The following is a 13,307-nucleotide window of genomic DNA, read 5'->3' on the forward strand; positions in this document are numbered from 1 at the left end:
GTCTAAAACTTAGGTCTTCTGACTCCTGGCTCAGTATTAACCCATGCTGCTTCTGACCCAGTTTTACTCAAGGTTTTGAGACCCACTAGGAGGGGTTGGGCACCTTTTTCACTGGCTGACAAGCCATTTGGTCATTTTTAAATGCCAGCACCTATGAAATAACTGGCAAGCTAGAAGGTTACAACAGGCACCTCAGTGGGCACAGAGCCCATCTACTACAATGCTTAGTCCCCTATAAGAGTATATGGATACTATAAGAGGCTCCATGTCCTCATCCAGCTGAGGCTATTTCCAGCTCCAGATTCTTTGCCCTTTCCACAGTTGTCTGGATGTTCTTTCTGGAACATGGTATCAGTGTCTCATTCTTGACATAGGAGGTCAGATGACTGGGAGTTTGTTAGCAACTGCTGAGCTAGTATTAGGTTGAGAGAAGCTAAGGTTACTCTCTTCACATCTCCTGTGTACTCTTTACCACCTCCTGTGCTCCTTTCAATTTTCCCTCCTTGTCCTTACCCCCTTTTTGATGTCTGTGGGTTTTTTTTCCATATCTTCTCCACCAAACAAGTTTTACCCTATAATTCATAGGCTCACAGATTTAGAGCTGGAAGAAACTTTAGAGCTTCATCTAGTCCAATTCCATCATTTCACAGTTTCTAATGAGGGCAAAGAGTAGTTTCAAAAATACGTATTTTTTAAAGTGCCAAATGTTCCTCTTTAAATTATCCTTCTTGGCCTATGATACCTGTGACATTAGATCTGAGTCGTAATCATAGATCCCTTCCAATTAGAAAGCCATCCTGGTCATAAAAAGGCATGCTATTAGAATGAGCAAATGGGTATTTCTTGTAAGATGCGATGGCCAATTATGGGTGCTGTTGTCACTAGAACAATAGGAACTTAAGGCTATCAGTGACCCTCTCCTTCCCGCTCCAGCCAAAATGTGATTAAAGACCTGAAAAGTTGCTGAACTCAGAGCTAAAACAAAGCTTCCAACAATAAATAGATCTCAAGATTTTAAACTCAGTAAGATGAGATGGTGAAGTTCATAGATTCCACTACTAGTTCTAACTTTGACCCCGTTATTAAGTATCTTCAGGCATTGAATCTAGTGGGATCTAGGGGGCTGTTAAAATTTTGTTTCAGCTTTATCAGTGAGGTCAAAGAGAAAGACCTTGCCTTTCATAGTCTGACACTAGTGAAGAAACCATGGATGGGGCCCAAGATGCCATTCTTCTCTGTGAGGGCAGAGGTAGAAATGTCCTCAGACTAGGGTTTCTTTAGCTTAAATTTAATCCCCTAATCTCTGGCTACTTTGTTGTGCAGCCAAACCGAAGGACCATGCCTACAGAAGACAGAAGTTAGCATACCATCATCGTTGTAAGTGCAATGTTAACTCTCAGTGACAGGGGAACTTCTCTTCCCTGCTGTTCACCATTCCAAAATCATACCATGCCCATGAAAAATTAGCTCAGGATAAAGGGAAAATTGAAAAAAAAAAAAAGGGTAAAGAGCCTTGGGAATTAGGGAATTCTCTCTCAGCAGTGCCCAAAAAAGGCATTGTCTAGGCTAAGATCCTCTGCCAAACTGGCTAGTCAAATGGTCCAGGGATTAAGGATGGAAGGACAATAAGTTTTTGAAGGACTCAGATTCACCACCATACAGTCTCATACTATACAGGTAACGGTTCATGGTGACAAGTTGAAGAAAGGAGATGAGTTGAACCCTGGGTCTGGCCACAGAAGTTGACTTACAGTCTAAAAACTCTAATTGAAGCCTGGTATCCAAACTAGTGACAAGCTGAAGGGACAAAGGCTGGGGAATGTGACAAGAGGCCAAACTTGTGCTGGTGAAGGCCTTATCAGTTTATATAGCAACTTCAGCTGTTGGCTTTAACAGTTGTTTAGCTGCCTATTGTGCCTGCAATCATAGGAGGTAAGGAATGTGAGGGAGGGAGGAGATTGGTCTTCAATGAAATCTCCCTCACCAGGCATCTGCCCTAGTTGAGGTTGTTCTCTGCACTATCCCTCCCCCAATAGCATATAAATTAAATTTAGAACATAGCCATGAATTTCCCATTATATCAATAACAAAAGAGAGACTAGGGTTGGACCACATCCTGATTTTCTATTACTAATATCTTTGGTTTCGTCTTTTCTGAAAAGGGAGGGCTAAAAAGTTACCTGTTGGAAACTTACCTTATGACTTTACATGGGCCTCTCTCCCTAATTCCCTGAAAATTTTCCCAGTCTTTTTATTTTTATTTTTTAAAAAATCTTACCTTCCATCTTAGAATCAATACTGTGTATTGGTTCCAAGGCTGAAGAGCAGTAAGGGCTAGGCAATGGGGGTTAAGTGACTTGCCCAGGGTCACACAGCTAGGAAGTTTCTGAAGCCAGATTTTAACCTAGGATCTCCCATCTCTAGGCCCAGCTCTCAATCCACTAAGCTACTTAGCTGCCTCCTCCCCAGGCTTTATAATAAAACTTAAGCCATTCCAATTAGATAGCAACTAGAGGGCTAAAAATTATCTCAGGCATAGTTCTGAAAAAGGTAGAGAAGTAATAGAAGTGGGAGGTGGAGGTGAGGAAGCTAGAATTACTAAGGGCACACCTTTTCCCTAAAATTACTTATCTCCTCTACTTTCCCAACTTTTTCATTCTATCCATACTTAGAAGCAGGAAATAAAAATGCCATTAAAGATGTTCCTGACATAACTTCCTAGTTCAGAAGCTTCTTTTATTCTTCTCCTAAGTCTGATACTAGCCTGGAGTGTAATATGATATAATAGTAATGATAACTTCAGTTCTATAACACTTTAAGGTCTGTAAAATATTTATTTCATTTACTAGAGTGCTTTTTCTCTCTAGGAAAATCTAGAATCATAGTTAATCTTTTTTTTTTTTTTGATAGGACGACATTCCTATAAATACCTATTTGGTCCCGACACATATCCTAGGACAAATTGTATCTAAAGTTTCAGAATCAAAGTATTTTAGGGTCAGAATAGCCCAACCCTTTGTAATGGGAGTTGTGGGTCTAGCTAAGGAGGGACCAGATCACAGTGATTTTATTCTAGTTCATTCTAGGGTGACTGCCTTTGTGATTAACTTCTTAACCACAATAGAAGGCAGGGATGATATTGTTCAATTTAGCATCCTGTCTGCTGTCCCTTCAGCCAGCTACTTCCCTCTTCCCTTCCCCTGCAAATACCTGTATTTCTAAAGCTCCCTAGAAAATCATCCATTTAGTATTACAAATAGCAAAAGATACTGGTTGTCCTGCAGCAAGGGAAAAAAACAAAGACGCCTTTGCCCTTGTCCCCAAATAAAATGAGTAAAAGGAAAAAGCTCAAAAGAGGACACAGTTTCCTCCTATTCTCCCCAGGAATGCAAGCCACATTCCCTTCCCCCTTTGTGGGGATAGGGATGGAGAATGGGTTTGGAAAAAGGGAATTCAGCCTGACCCCTAAAATACTCTGGATCTAATGAAAGGTTCTTGGCTAAGTGCAACCCCAGCTAAAATCATCTCAACACTTGTAATTCTTAAAAATAAGTCTATTTGTAATCTTTCTATTTATACTTCAGGGAGGGGTGAGAAGAGGCCTTTACAAACAATAGCTTATTCTCAGGTTTGGTCTAGCAATCAGATGGCAAGAGTTGAAGAGCAACCTGTCTCAATTTGAGTAGAGCCTCACCTGTAGTGGCAATCTGTCATAACCCAACTTCTCTCTTTTATTAGGGAAATTCTAGGTGCTGCAGCTAGGAAGAAAAAGATTTCATTACTCACCACTGACTTTTGTGATTATCATTAGTCTCTCTTTAACTTCCCCCCATAGAGGAAGCATCACAAGCAGCCAAACATAAGCCATACTGGTACAATCAGCCAGGCAATAAGTAGGTGTTCTTTGTGGACATCATCATATGTCAAACCCTGGGAAGGAACAAGAGGAAAGGGACCATAACCCCTGCCCTGGGGGAGCTTCTAGTGTAAATGAGAAAAGTAGGAGCAGCATCAGACTCACCAGGAAGCCCAGGATACTGTTACCTTTGTGCTGTAACTTGAGGGGTGCCAAAAAAGGTTCCCCGGTCAGAAAAGTAATTAAGTCTCCTATCTGGTTTCTTATGCTTGAAGTTTTACCAACAGATTTTATTTCTTTGATTCAAAGAAAGTTACCTATGAGACAGCTACATAAAACCATATCAGGTTAATTTATACTAAATTCTAAGATGACTATAAGAGTATTTCTTAACAACTACTTTTCCTTAGGGTGGGTGGGTGGGGACAGAGACAGAGAGAGAGAGATCAGGTGGCAATAAGAGCTGTCATTAACAAAGGGTTGAGATAGGTTAGATAGTAGAACCTGGGATTCCAAACACAAATTCTATGAACTTCACAATTGTACATCCAGGGCCAACCCTATGCAGAGGAGGCTTGTGAATAAGCATGTGACCATCACTAAACAGTTGCTCTCCTGAGTCCCTGCTCTCTCTCTTTCTGTCTCTCTCTCGCCCTCCTTCCGGACTCCCCTCTCCCTCCTTCTTTCCTTCCTTTCCTCTCTCACTCTTCCTCCCTCCCCCTCCCACACACACACCTGCTCTCTCACCTCCTAAGAGAGAAAAACAAAAAGATGTTATCAAAGGCAGGTGAGACATTAACTGGGAAAAGTCTTTGTGAAGGATATGTTTGCTGGCTAACTTAGCTTTGATGTGCTTAAACTAGTAAAGCCAGGCTTGTAGGTACAGGATTTTTTGTTTCTCCCCTTCCTTCTTCATGGCTTCAGATTGCACTCAAGTGGCCCTGTGGTCTTACAGATGTGAACTCCTGGGCACAAATGGAAGAGTGGATGTTTCTATACAAATTTATTCCAGCTGCTGGGAAAATCATTGGGAGGTCACATCCTATTGATTGCAGGTCCCTAGGTCACTACTACTTATACAAAGGGCTAGGTTTGGCAGGAGGAAAGTTATATCCAAAACTGTTAATCCATGCAAGGTACATTACTTAAAAGGGTTGAATAGACAAACTGTAGGTATAGTTTGACAGAGGGTGAGGCAGAGTTAGCACATTCTAGGCCAGTGCTGAGCCCTGGAGTTGGGAAGACCCGAGTTCAAATGTGATCTCAAACACCGACACATGTGTGACCATAGGCAAATCTTTTAACCTCGATTTGCCTGTTTCCTCAACTGCAAAATTGGGATAATAACAGCACATTCCTCTCAGAGCTGCTATGAGGATCAAATGAGATATTTGTAAAAAGCATTATAGTGCCTGGGACATACAAGATGCCATGTAAATGTCTATTCCTTTTCTCTTTTTCATTTGTGTGAAAAGTTCAACAGAGGTGAACAAAGTGAGAGGAACCTATTGAGAATCTTGTGCAGAATCAAAGAAAACTAGGCACGTGCTTAGAGATCTGAGATGAGGAGATATCATGACTCCTGTATGTATAATTAAAGGTCACTTTTAAGTCTAGCCTTTAAAATACCTGGGCAGTAATCTTGACAATATCAAGACCTCAAATTTTGATTAATTTATAAAGACAGTTGTCCTTTCTGGAATAAATTATAAAGGACTTGACAAAAATTTTTATATTTTTATATTTTTTTATATTATATATTTTTATATTGACACTAATTCACACACATAAAGCTCAGCTTTGAAATATGTTCAGTTCTCCTCAAAGTTAATGGATGAGAGATAGAGCTTAGATAATTCAAAATATTAGATAATACAAAGGCTATTTATATTTGACTGACGAATGGATAGAGCCTATTGCTGGGGAGAAAAAAAAAAAAGGAAGTTGCTGTCCTATTGATGACATGCCCCTAGGCTTTTTTTTAAAACGTGAAGTATAATATTCATCTGTGACTTTTGTAAGGTACGTTACAATAAAATCAAGCATTTTCATATTCACTTGTCTCATTTGATATTCTCAACAGCCCTATGAGGTAGGATGATTAATGACAAATACATGATACTGAAGTATATATAGTACAGCATGTTAATGAACAGAAACTATTATAACAAGACAGAGAAATAGACAGTTTGGATGGAGCTAAGCTAGGAAGATTATCTAGGAGGAGTGAATATTTTAGTTGTTTTGAAGGATAAGAACACAAATTATTTTTTTTGTTGTTGTTTTGTTGGTTTTTTTTTTAACCCTTATCTTCCACATTAGAATCAATACTATGTATTGGTTCTAAGGCGTAAGGGCTATGCAATGGGAGTTAAGTGACTTGCCCAGGGTCACAGAGCTAGGAAGTATCTGAGGCCAGATTTGAACCCATGACATCTAATCTCTAGGCCTGGCTCTCAATCCTCTGAGTCACATAGCTGCCCCCTAAGAACACAAATTGTTGACAAGTTACTCTGCCTCCTTCCCTTTCCACTCTTTCAGTGGACAAGTCTTGTGACTTTCAGTAAGTGGACAGTGATAAGGCCTGGCTGTTTACCTATTTCTAGTTCCACCACATAAAATTGTATTCCCCATGTTCATACCAGACAAAAATATTTACTCTAAGAATGCCTTAAAAGGATGTAAATCAAGAAACTCTTTAACAGTATCACACTATCATTTTGAGCTATCTTTAGCACTTATTAAAAAAGCAATACTAGTTTCATGCACAACTGGAAGATTTCTTTTCATCCTCTCAGGGAAGGTGCAGAATCCATTGAAATAGAATCAGTCAACAAATTTCATGGAAAACTTTATATCTGACTTTCATATCCTTTATCAAAGAATTAGAAAGAGGGTGGAAGCAGCCTCAATATTTTTTTATTTGGCCAACAGTAGGAATGCCTAGATTTGGTCTTAATATTAGGAAGGGATTGGTGTGATCCTTTTTAAGAAAGATAGTGGATCATTAAATAGTCTTCCAATCTCATTTGCTTTCTCAATGCACACATTCTGCTCAGTATATGAACATCTGAGCATTCAAGAAAGGCTGAGGGCCACAGCAAAAAAAAATTATAGTTCTTCCAAAGCACATCATTTAAATCTCTTTGCTTGTCTGTCCTTTCTTAAGAGTTTATGTTGTAGTAGAAGCAATGAGCACGTGATTTCCCAAACAATAAGAAAACTCATAGCACCCATATTTTTTCTTTATGAGATTATATAAAGCATTCATTTTGATTTTCTGTTCCTAAATCTGGAAGATTAACTATACCTCAATGATAAGAATGTCTGATACATATAAAAACTCTTTTTTCTTTTTTGTTGTTCCCCTAAACCATGTTGGGAATACTAGGAAATTATGTTTTCTCAAGGAAATTTTGGTTCATTCTGCTATTTCCACAGAAATCCATTTTACTTTTAAGGACAAGGGTTATGCTTTAGCTAGTGAGACTCAGAAGACATAGGATGGTCAACCCTAAAAACATATAACGACACTGAATGTCAAAGTTAGAAGGTTTCCCAAACCTGTGGCAGATTCTAAGTTCTAATGGGGAGAGATGACTGACAAGTGCCTGAGGGCCTTAAGAACAGATTCCTGTTCAAATATGCTGAAATACCTTTCTTTCTCTTTCTTCTTTTATTCTTAGGCCCTCACTCCCAAGTAAGAAGGTGGCTGACCTCAGTACTCTTAATGAAGTAGGCTATCAGATCCGAATTTAACTAAGCCATAATGGCCAGCAGTGCTTCTGTTTGCACTTTACCCAGCACATGGCATCTTCAAGAGGATTTGCAACTCTTTATCAAGATCCTGTGAATTTTACTTTTAAAGAGTCACCTAGAAATAGTTTTAAGTGGATGATGATGATATCTACTTAAAAAAAACTTACCAAGTGGCCACCAAGAAAAGACAAAAAATAATAATAATTATGATTATGATAAGCCCTACCTGGGGCTGGACTATCTCCTTTACTCCAAAATGGGAGGACAACTACTTCAATGGTGGAGTCATATCATTTATCCCTCTTTTCTTAAACTGGCGCTGAATGCTGTGCTACACTGGTAGTCTTAGAGACAGATGTGTTTATGAAGTTCCTTCTTCCGTTTTTGGTGTTTGGACAGTACTGGCACACACATAGAAGAGTTAACTCATGATCAGTATTAGCAATATTCAGCAATAACTGAAGCAGAGGTGGGTGTGGTTTTTTAAAGCATTTATATTACCTCAATACCTGAAAGATATGCAAACTTGATGGTATTAAGTTTTTCTGGTAATTGATTTGTATTGTTTCCCTAACATTTATATAGTAGGGATTTCCTTGTATTCAGAGGCTCTCATCCTGCATGCCTATATTGAAATTAAGGTACTCTTATATGCACGTATTTTCTTCAAAAGCACTGGAACTCTACTGGCATTATGGGAAACCATCTCTAGGACTATCCTGTCTCTCTTCCTTAAAGGCATTCCCTGACAGATGGGTTTTTAAAAAACATCTTTCTATTTTTTGTCACTAGCATTGAAATGTTGTAGATGCCAGCAAAAAGCCCATTTGTTTGGGAGCTCTTTGAGGTAGAGTTGGTGCTGTTAGGATTGTCTCTGACTGTGGCATATATTCTTAACAGGCCAAGGCCAAGAATGAATTAATGGGGTTGAGCACTGTTTGACCATTCTTTTCGTGTTTCATCTATTTTGGATACTGAGCCAGGCCTAGTCTCCAAAGGATTTACTACTGTTAAATGCACAGATTTTTTCCTCTAATGTCTTATATTAAGACCAGACATGACAATATGGTCTTTTGTCCCCCTTCCCCATAAATGCTGTTCCATTTATTTACTCAAAGTCGAATGAATTTAGGAATACGATTAAAATAATCATTTGAGAATGAAAAAGAACATTTGTGAGATATTTATGTTCCAGTACAGTAAAACATCTAATAATACTATTTTTATCCATTAACCTCTGCATTATCTGTTAACTTCTGGCCTTATGATCAGGATTACCAGGTACCTTCTGGCTATAGAATATCATTTTTTGCAGCACACTGACTCAAAGAGTACTTCTAAGTAATTTGTCATATATTACCTGCAATATTAGTAGGACAAAGCTAAAGACAGATTTTGCTATTGTAAAAGGGAGAAGGTGAGGCTTATTTTTGATAAAAGGGTTTTTCCCCTTCTGCTTTCTTTCATTTGGCCAGAAGAGTCAAAAAACAGGTGAAATGACAACTTTTCTGTCCTTTGTCAATATAAACTTTGATTATTACTTAGAGAATGGGATGGAAATTAATATATTCCTTATCATTGACTAAAGTACAAATAAGATTACTTTCAACAAATTGGAATTAATGACAATTGATTGGGAGGGCTAAGTCACGTGGCATGAGATAATCACAAAAGACTATTATCGAAAAGTACTAGTGCCAGGGAAATAAAAAACACATATTCTTCTAAAATACCTATTAGGTGGAAGATCTTAAAGTGTTACTCTTCTATGCCTTTTAAAAGATTAGTCTGTGGTCTTACTGGCCCTTAAAATTCAGATTATAGTAACCAATGCTGTAGAATTGGTACCTCAATGCTTTTGTACATTCATCAACTTCATTTAAAGGTTTGTAGGATGGTGATTGTATGTTTTTTTAAGAAGCTGTAAGCCATTGATCTTGAGTTTACAATTAGATTTATTGTAACACTATTATAGTGTCAACTCATCTTAAGATGAGGAGGTATACAAAATAATACCAAATTGTGGCACAGCCTGTCATTTGTGATAGAAGGGGGAAAAGCAAACAAGAATGTATCTGATTCTAATGAACTGATATAAAATCCTTAAAACTGCCAACTGGTTTAATTAGTCAACTGATAAAATTATTTCATCCATATTCAAAATCCTTTAGAGATTTACTCCCCACTAAGTAAGGGCTAAGCAGTCATGTAAATGTGTAAGTAGTACATATATTTAAATGTTCTTTAATCAGCAGTATATCTTAAATCATCATAACACTGTGATTTTTCTATTGTATTTCTGTTCTTTTCTAAAAGAGAGAATTTAAATATAGGTTGGTTTGAACTTAGAGTTTTCATTTTTTGAATTATGGAACAAGGCTTGAACAAAACACTAGAAGTCTAAATAGCTTAAACCACCAAACCTGTACCTACTACTAATGTTCCAAGGTCAAAGATGAAAATTAATTTATGTTTAGAAAATCTTAAAATGAGAAAAAAATTCATGCTGTTTTACCTCAAAGTTAATCTGTGTTTATTTAATTACCTACAGTCTAAGGTATATCAAAATATCTTTCTCAAGTTTTGTAATTTTGTAAACAAAACCAGTTATTAATCAAGAGAAATTTACCAAATCTAATCACAGAAATACATTCAAAGTTTAAATGTGTGTCCCAAAATCCTGATTTTAAATATAGTTTGTGCTGTTTTGAGTGCACTTGATTTCAACAAGTGATATTTAGTATTTTCTATTATTCTAAAATCATGTGTATTTCACCTTTTCTAAGTCAATTATTTCTTAAAAATTTTATTAATACTGGTAAATAAAGCTTTTAAAATTTGATTCTGTCTTCTTACACCTGAAGTTTTATAAACTATATAGCCATGTGAAAACTTGTATTATTTTTTTTAAGTACAATCAGAATCTTGTTTATTATCTTGAACTTTGTTCTGGCAAATGCATTTTTTAATACTTAAGAAAAACTGTGACTGTTTCAGCAAATATTTTTCTAGGCAAATGAAAACCTGTACAATGGTATTTTAGGGAAAACCAGACAGGTGCATGTTTCAGGTTTTGCTTTTATTATCGACTTGTATGTTTCTACAAAGCATGGAACTTTAATAAAAATGTCTTGGAAGTTCAGGGGCTTAGTTATTATAAAAATATGAACTGGCATGATTTGTATTTGTCTTACTACTTGGCATAATTCACTATCCCTTAAGCTTCCTGTGAAATTCAAATATCTTGTTAATTCTTAATATTCTTTATCATCCACTTTTATCCTTCCTATACCTCTTTAAATGTAAGTCATCTTTCCAACTAAATATTCTGATAGTTCACCTATCACTTGGTATTATATTAGATCTTAAAAGCTGTAAAGGCAAGAGAATAACAGTGTAAAAGGAAATCTGGCTGTTCTCCTGCTTTCACAAAGTCTATACTTTCTTTAACTGGTGCCACCACTAAACAGGTGTTAAGAGGTCAACTCTGGTGACCACAGACCTCTTAAAAACCACTGACCTCTCAGATCTCAGATTGGGGCACAATATTTCTACAACCTAAGTTGTTTTAGTTGGACAGTGAATTAGAAAGAATGAAGACTACTGTTCATTTTTTAAAAAACCCTTACCTTCCATCTTAGAATAAATACTAAGTATTGGTTCCAAGGCAGAAGAGTGGTAAGGGCTGTACAATAGTCCTGTCCACTATTGGGAATACAGAGACCACTGCATTTTGAATAGGTTGCTCTTTCTCGGTTTCCTTTTGCCCCAAAAATTTAGATTCCACTATTTCTAGCTGTAAGATCGTGTGCTTATCGAGTTCTTTGCCTTCCCGGATTTGTTTTAACACCTGGAACATTAATTTAATGTTCTCTACTAGTTCCTTGCATTCATTATTGGGTTTTGGAGAAGATGCCTTGTAATAATTGAATAGATGAGTCAGAACCGCTTTTGAGATTGTCATGAAGTGCCATAGAGACAGAATAATTGCCAGAGCCGTGGGTATGAAGCATATATACTCAGCTAATGTAAAGGCAAACCATTTATAATAATCATAAATTTCAATCAATTGCTGTATTAAATTTTGTATTTTTATTAGCCAAAATGTCCCTGCATAAAAGACCAAGCCAGTAAGGAAAGACTGCCTAACACAAAAGTTATTCTTGCAAAATTCATTTTCTTTTGATTCAGAAGATTGTAGGTTTTTGTTTGACTGTGCTCACCAAATGTTATAGGTGAATTTGGGAAAGGTGTTATGTTATAGGGGATTTGGAAGGGATGTTGTCAGGGACTTGCTAGGTAGAAATATGGATTGCAGGTAGGATGTAATAGGGAGGTTGAGGCTGAAGCTAGGAGTAATAACTGATAGGATCAGGGAACAAAGCAAGGGATCTAAGGCTGAAGGTATTCAAGTGAATATACTAGGTAATAAGGAAGTTAAGGCAATATATTGGATCAGGAAGGTTCAATGATGAAGGATGGCAACTTAGGAGGTAGGAGAAAATGAGGGAATGTCTGAAGTCAGGGAGTATATCACTGAGGTAACAAGGTTTGCCAGGGAGAAGATGAATTAATCTAAAAAGGCAAAAAGCAGCAGGGCTTATAGACTAGGACTTAGACTAAAGATAAACTGGGGAAATAGATTGATTGAAATTAACTACAGGCTTTAGTTAATTTCACAGGAAGGGACTTGTTTTGCAGTTACACCTTCCTTCAAGATGGATACCCCGGCTTCCCTTCAAGCCCAGAGTATGTTGATTCTATTCCTCTTCTTCCCTTTTCTTACTAATTAACTGACAAAGTAACTAACAGGTCTGTTTTAAACACAAAAGGGGTTTATTATCTTCTCTGGTTAAATTGTCAGGTAAAAGGAATTAAAGGAAGCCCTAACAGTTACTTAAAGAAACCTCAGGTGGGGGAAGGGAAGCAGAGATGGTGTTTTAGCAAGGTCCTGCCTTAACTCAGCTCTCAAGGTGATTTGAAATCAAAAGGAATTATGATGATGGCTACCTAACCTCTCTAGATAAAGTACTGCAAGAGTATAGCTGAACTCTCACAGATTTGAAACTACTCTTTGATTTAATCTCCTTATTCACTCCTCACAGACATTTAGGTAAGGGAAAGGAAGGTAGAGAATGGAGATTCAAAGGGTTTATCTAAATTAACAAATCTCAAAAAACACTCCAAAACTAGGTTAAGTTTTCAATCTCAAGAAGGAGAAGAAGCAGCTCAGCTAGCCCTGGTTCTCTCCACAAGTTCCCAGGTCCAACTGAAACTTTCTCCCAAGATTTTAAACTCTTAATTGACATTAGAATTCAGCCAAAGCCTGCAAAACTGCTATATCCCCCCTTCTCTGTACTACACTAGGCAATGGGGGTTCAGTTGACTTGCCCAGGGTCACACAGTTAGGAAGTGTCTGAGGTCCCATTGGAACTTAGGACCTCCCATCTCTAAGCCTGGCTCTCAATCCACTAAGCCACACAGTTGCTCCCTACTGATAATTTTTAATTTACATATAATATCCTGATACCAAAAAAGTAAACACTGTGTTTCATAGTCTTTTCTTCTTAATAAAGCATACAGAACCAGAAACAATCTAGCAGGATTTTGTTTCAGTACTATCAGGTTTTGCTGCTATTTGCTGGAGAAGACAAGGCCCAATTTCTGTTTACTAAGAGTCAAGACAATCAAA

At 37.4% G+C, this 13,307-nt stretch overlaps 1 protein-coding gene across 2 annotated transcripts in view; it reads left to right on the forward strand.

Annotated features, from left to right (window-relative positions):
- VASH2 (vasohibin 2) overlaps positions 1–7,709 on the forward strand; it is a 46,254-nt gene extending 38,545 nt beyond the window's left edge. For both annotated transcript variants that reach the window (XM_044673966.1, XM_044673968.1), the window contains one exon: positions 7,543–7,709. In XM_044673966.1, the coding sequence (XP_044529901.1) occupies positions 7,543–7,615 (73 nt within the window). In that variant the 3' untranslated portion in view covers positions 7,616–7,709. The remainder of the gene's footprint in view (positions 1–7,542) is intronic.
- The last annotated feature ends 5,598 nt before the right edge of the window (positions 7,710–13,307 follow it).

Source organism: Gracilinanus agilis, chromosome 4, assembly GCF_016433145.1.
Source record: "Gracilinanus agilis isolate LMUSP501 chromosome 4, AgileGrace, whole genome shotgun sequence".
Classification (NCBI taxonomy): domain Eukaryota; kingdom Metazoa; phylum Chordata; class Mammalia; order Didelphimorphia; family Didelphidae; genus Gracilinanus; species Gracilinanus agilis.